Source organism: Pseudophryne corroboree, chromosome 8 (assembly GCF_028390025.1).
Source record: "Pseudophryne corroboree isolate aPseCor3 chromosome 8, aPseCor3.hap2, whole genome shotgun sequence".
NCBI lineage: Eukaryota > Metazoa > Chordata > Amphibia > Anura > Myobatrachidae > Pseudophryne > Pseudophryne corroboree.
This window is the reverse complement of record NC_086451.1, coordinates 17805589-17819184: the sequence shown is the minus strand read 5'-3', so window position 1 is coordinate 17819184 and position 13596 is coordinate 17805589. Positions and strand designations below refer to the sequence as shown.

The 13596-nt window shown below is 47.0% G+C and overlaps 2 protein-coding genes across 10 annotated transcripts in view; one reads left to right on the top strand and one right to left on the bottom strand.

Moving 5' to 3' along the window:
* The window catches only part of TTLL11 (tubulin tyrosine ligase like 11), a 604411-nt gene extending 599285 nt beyond the window's left edge, over nucleotides 1-5126 (top strand). Inside the window, exon 11 of the transcript XR_010182918.1 lies at nucleotides 4323-5126. The gene's annotated coding sequence lies outside the window, so the exon portion shown is untranslated. The remainder of the gene's footprint in view (nucleotides 1-4322) is intronic.
* DAB2IP (DAB2 interacting protein) overlaps nucleotides 1-13596 on the bottom strand; it is a 1128147-nt gene that overhangs the window by 69460 nt on the left and 1045091 nt on the right. For all 9 annotated transcript variants that reach the window (XM_063935968.1, XM_063935966.1, XM_063935969.1 and 6 more), the window contains 2 exons: nucleotides 10739-10883; nucleotides 6586-6730 (listed from right to left, as the gene is read on the bottom strand). In XM_063935968.1, coding sequence (XP_063792038.1) covers nucleotides 6586-6730; nucleotides 10739-10883 — 290 coding nt within the window. The remainder of the gene's footprint in view (nucleotides 1-6585; nucleotides 6731-10738; nucleotides 10884-13596) is intronic.

The following is a 13596-nucleotide window of genomic DNA, read 5'->3' as shown; positions in this document are numbered from 1 at the left end:
TGCTCTGTCCTTGGAGACATACTAATTCACTAATCTGGAAAACACGGAATACAAGGAGAACATTGCACTTTTTCCATGAACAGAACTCTTGTAGAACGGATATACTGGTCAGTCAGTATGTATACCAGAAATATGTAATATATGCTGGCGGTGATGCTGGGGGCGGGCAGTGGCCAGAACTAGTATTACCCTTTACATTAGAGATGTGCAGTTTGGTTCTTCAGAAATACAAATTAAACCAAAACCCCGGTCCGGATTCCCTGTGAAGAGCCGATCCGAACAGAATCCGTGTTCGAATTGTATTTTAAATCTAAATTTCAGGTTTTGGATTGCAATAATGACATGATTCCAGCTGTTTTTATCAATGATTATAGATTTTTGAATGATTTTTAAACCAAACCGAAATCTGAATAAAAATACTTGAGGGTGGTTCTGCCAAAACACAGGGGTCTGCTCTACTAAATAACAGGTTAGGGCTTGGGATTCTGGCGGTCAGAATACCGTCCCCGCAATCCCGGCAGCAGAATGCCTGCAGGGGGGGCTCACCACAGGTTCTATTCCCACTCTGTGGGTGTGGACACCCACGAGTGGGAATAGTCCCTGTGGGTCGGCATTTTGTCTGCGGCCATTTTGATCGCTCGGAATCCCTGCGTCGGCATGGTGACAGCTGGGAACCTGTGCGTCGGTCACATGAATGCATTCCCTAAATAACAACCAACATATTGCCCTATAGGAGCGACTCTATAAAACAGTCTACAGCAAATGCACTCAAATGTTTTCCGTCTCTCTTAAAACTGACCCAAATATAAAAGTAATGAAGCTATACAATATAACTGTCCATGTCATGATGGGTATCTGCAGAGCGGACTATACCTTATATTCTGGTGTAAATGATATTTTGGGGCAGAATTATCAAAGTGTGGCGAGAGATAAAGTACCAGCCAATCAGCTTCTGTCATTTTTTAAGCACAGCCTGTAACATGAGAGTATGTAGCTGATTGGCTGGTTCTCTCTCTCTCCAGGTTCTGATACGGCTGCCTCTATATTCTGGTGTGAATGATGTAGCGTCACTTCCAGCGCCAGCGCTATATCAGACCTGGTGCTAGTGAGACCCCGCGTGCGGATGCTTTCCGTGCAGTGTAACGTTGTATCTGTAATTTGTTCCGGACGAGGTGATGGAATTCAGCGTCTCGCTACGCCTGGCTCGCTGCAGACGCTTTATGTCCTCCAGAAGCGTCCTGGGCCTCTCCAGCAGCAGACATAAAACGGCCGCTGATTGGGAGATTAGGGCAGAGTAATGGCCATCGGGTCTCAGGAGTGATAGGAAATTGCAGCTAAGTGGGAACTTATTGTATAGATTGTATTAAGTCAGTTGTGGGTTGTGGGAAGGGATGACGCCGGCCACCAAATCCTGTCCCTAGAGGAGTGTGTAATGCCTCACTCTCTGCTATACACGGTGTATACACCGCACACAGCCCTGTACAAGACCGGACACACTGGGATACTACAAGAGAGTGTGACAGCCTAGGTTGCTGCTCCTCCACTCCTCAAATATCAGCAGCAGGTCGTGTGTTCTGGATTTCGTTAATCACTGATTTATTTTGGTAAGACTGTAATTATCCTGAAAACATGACCTGTTGGGGGCATTAGAGGACTGCATTTTAGAACCAACCACTGGCCTAGGAGAGCCAGAATGGTGGACATTGATCCCTACGCTAGATCCCTATGGGTGTTAGAGCTCCATGATCCACTTTCCAAAGCATGCATGTGCACGATCGATCTTACACTGTGATTATTGATCCCTACCTACACTGATCAGGTAAATCAGATACGGCAGGCCTGGCCAACCTGCGGCTCTCCAGCCGTTGTGAAACTACAAGTCCCAGCATGTCCTGCCACAGTTTTGCTATTAGGGGATGCTAAAACTGTGTGGGGCATGCTGGGATGTGTAGTTTCACAACATCTGGAGAACCACAGGTTGGCCAGGCCTGAGATACTGCCAGCTAGGCTAACTCATGGCAGCATCAGCTTTGGGTGTGTGCCGCAGTCCGGCAGCTGGGTGCACGGCTACTGAATCGCTGTCACACCAGATAGTACCCGCATAGGAGGAGAGATGTAAGATGGGATCACAGAGCAGGGCGCAGTGTCCTCACGGATCCTGATGACAGCAGCGGAGAGACAGTAACCCCCCCTCCCACCTTACATCCATCTCACTAGGACAGCTATGCACACTCACTGCCCTGACGTCACTCCATAGGGATCAATAGTCCCAGTCTCTGTCTCTGCTCTGTTGCCCTGTCAGGGATGCGATGGCGGGGAGACGCATACAATGTCTCTGTGCGCACTGACCTCTAATATTACATCTAACGGTGCCCATACACTTGTGAGATAATCGGGGCTAACCTTCCATTTTGACCGGAACTGTGAGAGAAATCGAGGGATTGTATGCACATTTTAGGTATCTTGTGACGCGGGCACACCGGTCGAATCTCGCGTCTCAAGATTGTAGGTGCTGCACTTAATATTTATCGAATCGCAGAGCGATCGCATGTGTTTTAAAAACACATGATATATCGCACTGCGATGCGCGGTAGGGCACCCGCCGGGAGCGGACGGAGGCCGCTCCCACTCTGCGGTGAGGTGCCTATCACGTGATTACCATGCGATCTATCGCATGATCGCATGGTAATCACTTTTTGCAGTTCAGGTACGATTTCATTGCACCTGAACTGCTGGTGTGATGCCCCGCGATGTCGCGTAGCGGGGCATCACACAAGTGTATGGGCACCATATCACGTTTTAGGAGAAATGTATCAAACCACCTAAAGTGGACAGACAGAGAAGTTTCCCATAGCAACCAATCTTATTGATTGAAATGCTAGCTGGAAGAGGATTAGTTGCTTTGGGCAGAAGGTTGGATACATTCCCCCTAATATATATATATATATATATATATATATCACGCTCTACCTTCTGCACAGTGTGATGAATAGATGTAGAGCCGGCCGTGTGTGTATATATCTCATTGCACCGCTTGGTTTCCATGGCGATGACCATTATTTCACGGCCTGGTGCTGTATGTCTCATTAAGCTCCTGCAAAACCCTGTCTGTACATCTGAGTGTAACTGGTATAAATACAGAGATATATGCAGCAGGGGGACAGGAAAGTAAACGCCGGACCCTGCAGGTTCATGGTTATGGGGTTATGTCCTGTCACCATCCGGCCGACCATTTTCTTGTAGCCATGGTTCTGAGGTACACTGGAGTGTTCTCTCGTGTAACCTTTTCTGTACCTTCTCTCTGATTACTAGATTGCAAGCTCCAAAGATCAGCGCTCCCCCCACTTTTTTATTTCCGTTTGATGCAATTCTCTGTGTGACGCTGCGTGGCGCCGTGGCACAGTGACGATGATGAGGATAATGTCACTGCCGCTCTGGTCATACGGCAGCCATCTTATTATTATTGGTATTGGTAATTCTGTGTTACTGAAGCAGTTTCTAATCTCTGACCGCACCTGGCTCTGTGATGTCTCTAAATGTCGGACGACCTCCAGAGATTGAATTTTACCAGTAAGATCACGGCAGACAAGTCCCTGGCGTGTTCTCAGGGGAGTCGCTGTTCCGTCTATCGATCGCTCTTCAAGGTAACCTGATAACGCAGCAGCCAATCAGCTCACAACTGTCAATTTACATATTGGAGCTGATTGGCTGGTGCATTATCACCTTGCACTTATTACTTCCTTATGCCTTCTCCAGGCTTAATACATCTGTTAACGAACCCTCTTCGCCGGGCCAGTCGCTGCTGTAGTGGGCATTTGTCCATGCACAGTGGAAGGTAATGCTCAAAAATGTTAATAAAAAAAACAAGCAAAGAAGCTGTTTCGGCTCTGCACCCCCTTAATTTCAGCCCAAAATTACTATTTGCTCTGCAACACTTTCTTAGGTCCAGGAGCCACGATATTTACACATTACACTGTCCTGGCGGAGCTCGGGAGCACTACATGGCCCATAATGCCATGTTTCCTAGAAGAGAGAGTAACAGACTTGTTACATGTTAATCCCTCTGCATAGACATCACCAGACAATAAACAATGACTGGAAGAATTGTGTCCAACAGGATGGATAAGGAAATTTATTAGGTATTTAATGATGACAAACAGGGACAATTTCAGGGCGGGGGGGGGGGGGGATTTCTATTTTGAGGGATGTCTATAAAATGTGGGACTGTCCCTGGAAAGTGCATCTGACGAGCCTGATGGTGACATTAGGTGTATAATATTATTATGCAATGATCAGTTGTTTGTCTTTCCTTTTCCTGCTAGGTTTAGCTTTATATTTGACAATGAAACGCGGCCGCGACCCTCCGGGGATTGACTGCATTATCTGCCGCACATAAACGTTCCGTTTCTGCCAGTTTAGGACCATTTTCCGAGAGGACGCTGGAGGGGAATAAAATCACCAGATAGCATGAAGGATGAAGATGTGTATGAGATACTGCGCTTCATCGCTCATTACACAGCCCCTCGCTAATGGTCTCCAGCACACGATGCGCGCTACTTGTTCCGGAACATTCCAGATGCCTAAATTGTGCTATAACCACAGCCATTCAATTCCTTTTTAAATATATGATTGCCAGGGGTCCTGAAAAGCAGACGCCAGATACAGCAGCTTATTTTATTTTTTTGCTGATATTCTCAGAAAAAAAACCCCGACCAATTTCCCGAAACGTCAATATGTGGTGATTACAGACGCGGGAAGCCTTTCTGCCGAGCGCACTTTATATAGATAGATTGCAGTTTTGTTGTCATCCTTAGAAGCACAATTTACGGCTCACAGAACGGCGAGGTGGAACGCGAACACAAACTTCATGCACAGGCTAAATATAACGGCAATTATAAGACTCGGAGTCTCTGTAATACAGCATATTCCCCGGAACGCTGCTGAAACAGCTACTTATGTGCATCATTCTAAATAACTATATTTTTAATTTGCCATTTCTCATATTTTCTGAATGAAAAAATAATCTCTGCTTTGTACAAGTACATTGGGACCTGTTGTAACATTTTATGGGTTGATTTGTCACTGACAATAATGTAACACACAACAGTGTGTAATACTGTACCTCTGCAATGCCGTATAAAGATACATCTGACAATTGGTGTGGAATATTTATATATATAATATTATTTCAAAACAGGCCAAAGAGTATAATCCCTCCAAGTATATTGTTCTACAGATACTAAGGGTTACATTTACTAACGCTCGATTACGTTCGATTCTAATCGACTAACTCATTTGACATCGATGTTGTGTTTCTGGAGCTAAATCGCACATTTACTATCAGATGGCTATTTAATATTGATATTTAAGCAAATGCAAGATGTATCTCCAGAAACACAACATCGATGTCAATCAATTTAATTATTAACATCAACGTCTTAGTAAATCCCCCCCCCTAGAAATAATACAAGAACACAAACTGCAGTACCACTTATGACCACAAGGCTCAGTCAACCTGTGGCACTCCAGCTGTTGTGGGACTACACATCCCAGCATGCCCAGCCACAGTTTAGCATGCTCTAACTGCAAAACTGTGGCAGGGAAGGCTAGGATGTGTAGTTCCACAGCATCTGGAGTGCCACAGGCTGCCTACCCCTGGTACAGACAGGATTCATCTATACACGACTGTGGTGGTGACTCGGTAAGGATCGCAAACATGCGCAGGACCAGCTGCAAATTCCCAGGGGAGCCAGGGAGGGCTGGGATCGCACACATTAGCCCACAGAGCGCTGTCACCAGCCAACAATACAGATGGAGCCCTGCTCATCTATCCATTTACTAGGATTACCTGAGCCAGTGCTGTCGCACTTAATCTCCTGCTGGATTGTTCTCTCTGTATTGTATTGCAGCTGAGAACAATAGATAAAAGGCTTATGCTAATAAGCCTTGGTGCACCATGGCGCAGCAGAGAAGGCGAGATGAGCAAGGCTCCTGAATGAAGGCTTCTGGGTAGGAAATGGGGATGATGCGTATGGAATTCAGGTTCCTCCGCCTTGTACTAAACACGAAGGTCTCTCTCTGATTTTTGCTGTAGGTATTTCTCTAGAAGAAGATTCCCCTAAGACACGTCTGGTGCTATTTACACTCATTCTACTGGATCTGTCACTATGGGCGGTATTCAAATCACTTATCACGCCCAATCTCCTTTCTAAAGTGATCCCGTTATCGAGCACATCGCGATCATAGTAATCTGGTTTAGCTGCATACAGGGTTGGCCGCCCTCGCTACCCTGGGGGAGGTGAGCTAAAACGATTATACCACACCCTTCAGCAGAAACAGAGCGGGTGTGGAAGGGGTGAAAAGAATTAAATACCGCCCTATGATTTACCACCGTTTTCCCGATGCACCCCTCCCCCGGTGCCGCACAGTGCGCAACTACGAGTGCGTCTGAGCCAAGTGAGAGTCCGTCATACACAGAACCAAGCTAGCTCTATAGCGCGCATTAGACATACGGCTCCCCCTGGCCTGGTACCCAGCAGCCTATGTATAACAGTGTCAATGCATTGCAGTTAGGATGCTACTGACCAGTAGGAGTTGATGATCTTGCAGAACGCCAGCTCGCAGCACATTTTTAGGTTCCCCTGGTGTTCCGGAAGGTCAGACGCTGTACACTTGCTGGGATCCACCTCGCAGTTCTCGTCTGATTCATACAGCGCTTTGATGAACTCACCTGAGGACAGAGCAGAACGGCAATCAGGGGCCACACCCTGGCCAGCAACCACTAGAAGCAGACAATGCAATCCTCGCAGTGGTCTACAGATTACTATATGGGGGTTTCTACTGTTCTGTTTTCTTCCCAGAGAACGCAGAATATAGGGGTCATGTACTGAGAGCCCAACACACCCCTCCTAGCCTGGGTGACCAGCACCAGATTGCTGGGGGTGACTGGAACAGCTGCTACCCCAACAGGGTCTGACATTGCTAAGCAGTGATCTACATACACACACAGGGTCCCCAACATATAAAGGTGGATCCTGCAACGCCAACGCAGACCGTCTTCAGCTGCCTTCCAGTTTAGCAAACAAATGAGCTATACATATATATACACACACACACACACACACACACACACACACACACACACACACATATTATATATATATATATAAAATTGGTAAATTTTTATTTTTCCCCATCTCGTTAAAAAATTAGCTGCTAGCTAAATTGAAAGTTTTATTTTTTTAAATGACACTTCTCATTTCATTTCATTCATACCGCGTTACCAGGCCAGTCTCTGTAAATAAGCCCAGGCACGAGCAGACTGGAGGAGTAGTGGTGGTGTGGACTAGATGGCGCTATCGCTCAAGCAGTGATGGTAAATGTGAGAGTGCTAAAACAAATACTTAGCTGTACTGTCTCCCGGCGAAGAGTCAGGTATAATCTATGTCCAATTCATGATGGAGAGCTCAGCCAAAAAACAAAACAAAAATAAAATGTGTAGTAATGTCGCTTGAAACTAAATAAATATAGAGATAGCGTCTAGGATTTTTTTTGCCAATAGGAGCTGGTAGGCTTCTCTAGGCAATGTGAATGGTCAGAGAATAGGTGATCTTTTCAATCCAAACATAGAGAAACAGTATCCTCATATGAACACACCTGACTTACACAAAGACAGGTGGTGACAGGCCCATAAAGGTATCTTTTAAAGATGTGATGTGCTCTTTATCAATTGGTGGTTGAAGAGGTTGAAGATGCCTTGAAAAAGAGTCCTTTGACTCGAAACGCGTTGGCTTTGAGGGGGCTTCTCTGCGGCGGACCTGTCTTTTTGGACTCTGAAGGAAGATGATCGAGTATTCCATCATTGGATATTCAACCACCATGGTAACCCCTTTGGAATGATGTCGTTGAAAGAAACCGTTATATGAGGATATCTAGTGTCCCTCACGTGAGTGTTAGGTACGCCCTCTTCAACCACCAATTGATAAAGAGCACATCACATCTTTAAAAGATACCTTTATGGGCCTGTCACCACCTGTCTTTGTGTAAGTCAGGTGTGTTCATATGAGGATACTGTTTCTATATGTTTGGATTGAAGAGATCACCTATTCTCTGACCATTCACATTGCCTAGAGAAGCCTACCAGCTCCTATTGGCAAAAAAATCCTAGACGCTATATCTCTATATTTATTTAGTTTCAAGCGACATTACTACACATTTTATTTTTGTTTTGTTTTTTCAATATGGCTGAGCTCTCCATCATAAATTGGACATAGATTATACCTGACTCTTCGCCGGGAGACAGTACAGCTAAGTATTTGTTTTAGCACTCTCACATTTACCATCACTGCTTGAGCGATAGCGCCATCTAGTCCACACCACCACTACTCCTTCTGTTTCATTTTTTGGACTATCTGGGATAAGTCCACCGTTGGATCTAGAAGGCAGCAATCGTTTCACTAGAAGCGCCATTAAGGATTTCACCCCTCTTTTTCCAAACGAGCAGACTGGAGGCAGAGAAGCAGAATTTTTCTAAATACATTTTTTACAGAATTTGAGAAATATAATTATAACTTTACCTATTAAGAACATTGTCATTTAAATTATTTTAATCTGTTATCACAGGATAGCACTGCGGCAATGAGGGGGGGTGGGAACGCCCTATCACCCACGAAAACACCCGATTTTGCCAGCAATAGGACTTTTTGCTACATTGGCCTGTAGGTTATTATTGATCTGCTATGAAATGAATGTAAGTGTGAGACAGCCGGAGCCTGAATGTTATTTGTAGGAGAATTACATCTACGCCTCCCAGGTAATAGACAGGAGGATTTGCCAGATTAACCCTCTGTGTATAGGGCTTCTGATGATAAAGGAGACCTTCCTGAGTCCCTAGATTTATACAGGATGGGGGGTGGGGGGCAGGGGGGTGATGAAAGCTTTCTCCTGGCCACAGAGGTTTCACTGCTAAAGGGAGAAGTAACAGGTCCACCAGACTGGAAAATGACTCAGTAATTACAGCTCTGCTAATGAAGTGTGAAAAGCAGATAAGAGCACAACAGCTATAAATGTCCATTCTCTGCTCTGTCCTTACACACAGGCGCAGGAGGGGCCCCTTAGTGCATGGTACAGGAGGGAGGATGGGGGGTTCCACCGTCTCTCCTTGCTCCATAACGGTAACATTAAATATGCTTTATTCTGACATTGGGGCCTATTTGTCAGGCTTTTGCTTCATAAAATGATGCAGATACTGCAGTGTGACTTGTGGCTATGTACTAAGTGCAGCAGATCTCACAGAAACCTCCTGCAGAAGGCTTATTTATAGCTGCAGATCGCAGTACCTATTATTATCAATGGGGACTATGATCTAACCCAAGGGCGGCCAACCCTGGTCCGCGAGAGCTACCAACAGTGCATGTTTTCCAGACCACCTGTGGATCTGCAGAATGTGTTCATTAAGAATGAATGCGCCACATGATTTGAGCACAGCTAGGTGGTCTGGAAAACATGGACTGTTACTAGTTATCGAGGATTGGGTTGGCTTCCCCTACTTACACTTTTCTGAGTTTGGCTCTGTTACCTTACCCCCACTTACAGATGTCATACACCAATTCATGCCTATGGAGGCTCACTCGCAGTAGAGAGATCTTCCGATTCCTCTCCTGCGGCCTCCAACTGGCTCCGGAATCTGACACTGTGGGCACGTGCAGTATAAGATGCCGCTGGAGGAGACTCCTTCAAAATCCCGGGGAAGTAACTCGCAGGGGAAGTAACTCGCAGGGACAGCGGTTATCACGATCGCTGTGCGTTACACTTAGTACATAGCAGGATATTTTCATATAACATAGCCCCTAAGTGACAGAGCTTCACTGACCACACAGTGGGGCAGACGTATTAATCCCGGAGAAGGAATAAAGAAGTGATAAGTGCAAGGTGATAACGCACCAGCCAATCAGCTCCCAACTGTCATTTTTCAAATCTGCAATGATTGGCTGGTGCATTATCAACTTGCGCTCATCACTTCTCCAGGTTAATACATCTGCCCCAGTGCGCCTTATGTAGAGTTAGTCACCAGTAAAGAAAATATACATACAGTATAATGACAGGGAACGGTTAACGCTTGCTTGAGCAAATCTAAAGTGACGCAGCAACCATAGACAGCAGCAGAACAGTGCCCCCTACAGACCAGTAAAAAAAGAAGAATTGCGCAATGTCTATATGGTTTCAGCGAGCACAAACCCTTTCGGGGATAACTGGATGAGCTCCGCAGCGAACCGATAGGGCCATGTGGGGAACATCTGTTCTATTAATTAGCCTTTTCCCTGCGCGGTAAAACACCTGGAAACGCACAGAAACCCGATTCCGCAGAAGATCCAGAATCCAGTGGGTTTCCCCGTATGCCGCATGCAGAGAGCGGCATTTCACATGGACTTTTATATGTGGACAAATCCTGTCTCTGGGGATTAGCGCGCAGGGTTCCAGCAAGCTAAATGACTCAGGCAGCGCAATCAGCTGCAGGATAGACCCCACGGCTAATAGAATTTCCCCCTTTGGCGTCACATATGGGAGAACCTGCGTTTTGTACATCTCCTTAGACAGTCTCTGCATCAGTCAGATGTGCTTTCCTAATACAGTACTGTGTGGTAAATGTAGCTATACTCTATGTGACGTTACACTGGCCGCAAACCCTGGGACTCTGCCACAGTCGATCTCTAAGTGAAACAAATAGAATAACAATTACCTAGGGCATCTTGTAGATACTTCTGTCCTACTAGCTTCAAGTACTCCTCAATGGCCTTGGTGGCCAAAGTATTCTCCCGAAATATAAGATGTTCATTATCGCCGCATCGATCCACTTCAGACATCATTAGGTCTGTGAGGAAGTCCTGGAGAGAACAGAGAAACATGACAATCTCAGAGAGGTTTATTCATAACTGCAGCGTCTTCCCGCCATCCCCGGCTGCAGGACTGATAATGGGAGTCTGCTCGTTATACAATAAAATATATGCTCGGTACGGCTAATGAGTGACATAGATCATCCAAATGTGCCCATTTACTAAGAGAGATGCCTACTCATACTGCACATCTCACTGTCATTCATCATTATATACAGCTGCGGACTGCAGGGAGACACACGTGGGAACCATCTCTACTGTATCCACTCCAACAATGACACAGCTACAGCATCATGTACAAGCAGGCAGCCTAGACTACTGCTCAGGGCCCAAGACCATTAGGATGGCTGTGGGGACATCTCTACTGTATCCACTCCAACAAGGACACAGTTACAGCATCATGTACAAGCAGGCAGCCTAGACTACTGCTCAGGGCCCAAGACCATTAGGATGGCTGTGGGGACATCTCTACTGTATCCACTCCAACAATGACACAGCTACAGCATCATGTACAAGCAGGCAGCCTAGACTACTGCTCAGGGCCCAAGACCATTAGGATGGCTGTGGGGACATCTCTACTGTATCCACTCCAACAATGACACAGCTACAGCATCATGTACAAGCAGGCAGCCTAGACTACTGCTCAGGGCCCAAGACCATTAGGATGGCTGTGGGGACATCTCTACTGTATCCACTCCAACAAGGACACAGTTACAGCATCATGTACAAGCAGGCAGCCTAGGACCATGAGATGCGGGTGCCATTTATCCTCTATCAGCTCTGACATTATACAGTTACAGTACAGTACCAAACAAAGTTATATAAGCAGGCAGCCTAGTGGTGGACAGAGGGCCTAGAAGAGAAAAAAAAGAGAGGGGCATACAAGGAGAGGTAGAGAGAGGGGTGTACAAGGAGAGGTAGAGAGGCATACAAGGAGAGGTATAGGTAGAGAGGCATACAAGGAGAGGTATAGGTAGAGAGGCATACAAGGAGAGGTAGAGAGAGGGGCATACAAGGAGAGGTAGAGAGAGGGGCATACAAGGAGAGGTAGAGAGAGGGGCATACAAGGAGAGGTAGAGAGAGGGGCATACAAGGAGAGGTAGAGAGAGGGACATACAAGGAGAGGTAGAGAGAGGGGCATACAAGGAGAGGTAGAGAGAGGGGCATACAAGGAGAGGTAGAGGCATACAAGGAGAGGTAGAGGTAGACAGAGAGGCATACAAGGAGAGGTACAGGTAGAGAGGCATACAAGGAGAGGTAGAGAGAGGGGCATACAAGGAGAGGTAGAGAGGCATACAAGGAGAGGTATAGGTAGAGAGGCATACATGGAGAGGTAGAGGTAGACAGAGAGGCATACAAGGAGAGGTAGAGGTAGACAGAGAGGCATACAAGGAGAGTTATAGGTAGAGAGGCACACAAGGAGAGGTAGAGAGAGGGGCATACAAGGAGAGGTAGAGAGAGGGGCATACAAGGAGAGGTAGAGAGAGGGGCATACAAGGAGAGGTAGAGAGAGGGGCATTCAAGGAGAGGTAGAGAGAGAGGGGCATACAAGGAGAGGTAGAGAGAGAGAGAGAGGCATACAAGGACAGGTAGAGAGGGGCATACAAGGAGAGGTAGAGAGGGGCATACAAGGAGAGATAGAGAGAGGGGCATACAAGGAGAGGTAGAGCGAGAGAGAGAGAGAGAGAGAGGCATACAAGGAGAGGTAGAGAGGGGCATACAAGGAGAGGTAGAGAGGGGCATACAAGGAGAGGTAGAGAGAGAGAGGCATACAAGGAGAGATAGAGAGAGGGGCATACAAGGAGAGGTAGAGAGGGGCATTAGAGAGGGGCATACAAGGAGAGGTAGAGAGGGGCATACAAGGAGAGGTAGAGAGAGAGAAAGAGGCATACAAGGAGAGGTAGAGAGGGGCATACAAGGAGAGGTAGAGAGAGGGGCATACAAGGAGAGGTAGAGAGAGGCATACAAGGAGAGGTAGAGAGAGAGAGAGGCATACAAGGAGAGGTAGAGAGAGAAGCATCCCAGGAGAGAGTCAGAGAGTTTGGGATGGGATGCACTTAAATTGCCGGCAGTGGAGATCCCAGCTCACAGGCGCTATTCCCTCTCCTGGGTTTCCACGATAACCATAGAGTGGGAAAAGAACCTGTGTCGAGCGCAGCGAGCCACCGAGCCTGCAGCGTGGCGAGCGCCGGCATACTGGCGGCCAGGACATCGTTGTCTGTATACTGACGGCTGTCATCCCGACCGTCTGTAATTCATACTGATCCCATAGAGACATCCCAGGAGAAAGAGAGAGAGAGAGAGAGAGAGAGAGAGAGCGGCATCCCAGCTGAGAGTTAGAGAAAGAAGGAAAGGAGGCCTGGGGAGAGAGGTATCCCAGCAGAGAGACGGAAAGGAGGCCTGGGGAGAGAGAGGCATCCCAGCAGAGAGTTAGACAGAAAGGAGGCCTGGGGAGAGAGAGAGAGGCATCCCAGCAGAGCGTTAGAGAAAGAGAGAGAGAGAGGAGCCTGGGGAGAGAGAGAGAGGCATCCCAGCAGAGAGTTAGACAGAAAGGAGGCCTGGGGAGAGAGAGAGAGGCATCCCAGCAGAGCGTTAGAGAGAGAGAGAGAGAGGAGCCTGGGGAGAGAGAGAGAGAGGCATCCCAGCAGAGTTTAGAGAGAGACGGAAAGGAGCCTGGGGGGAGAGAGAGAGAGAGGCATCCCAG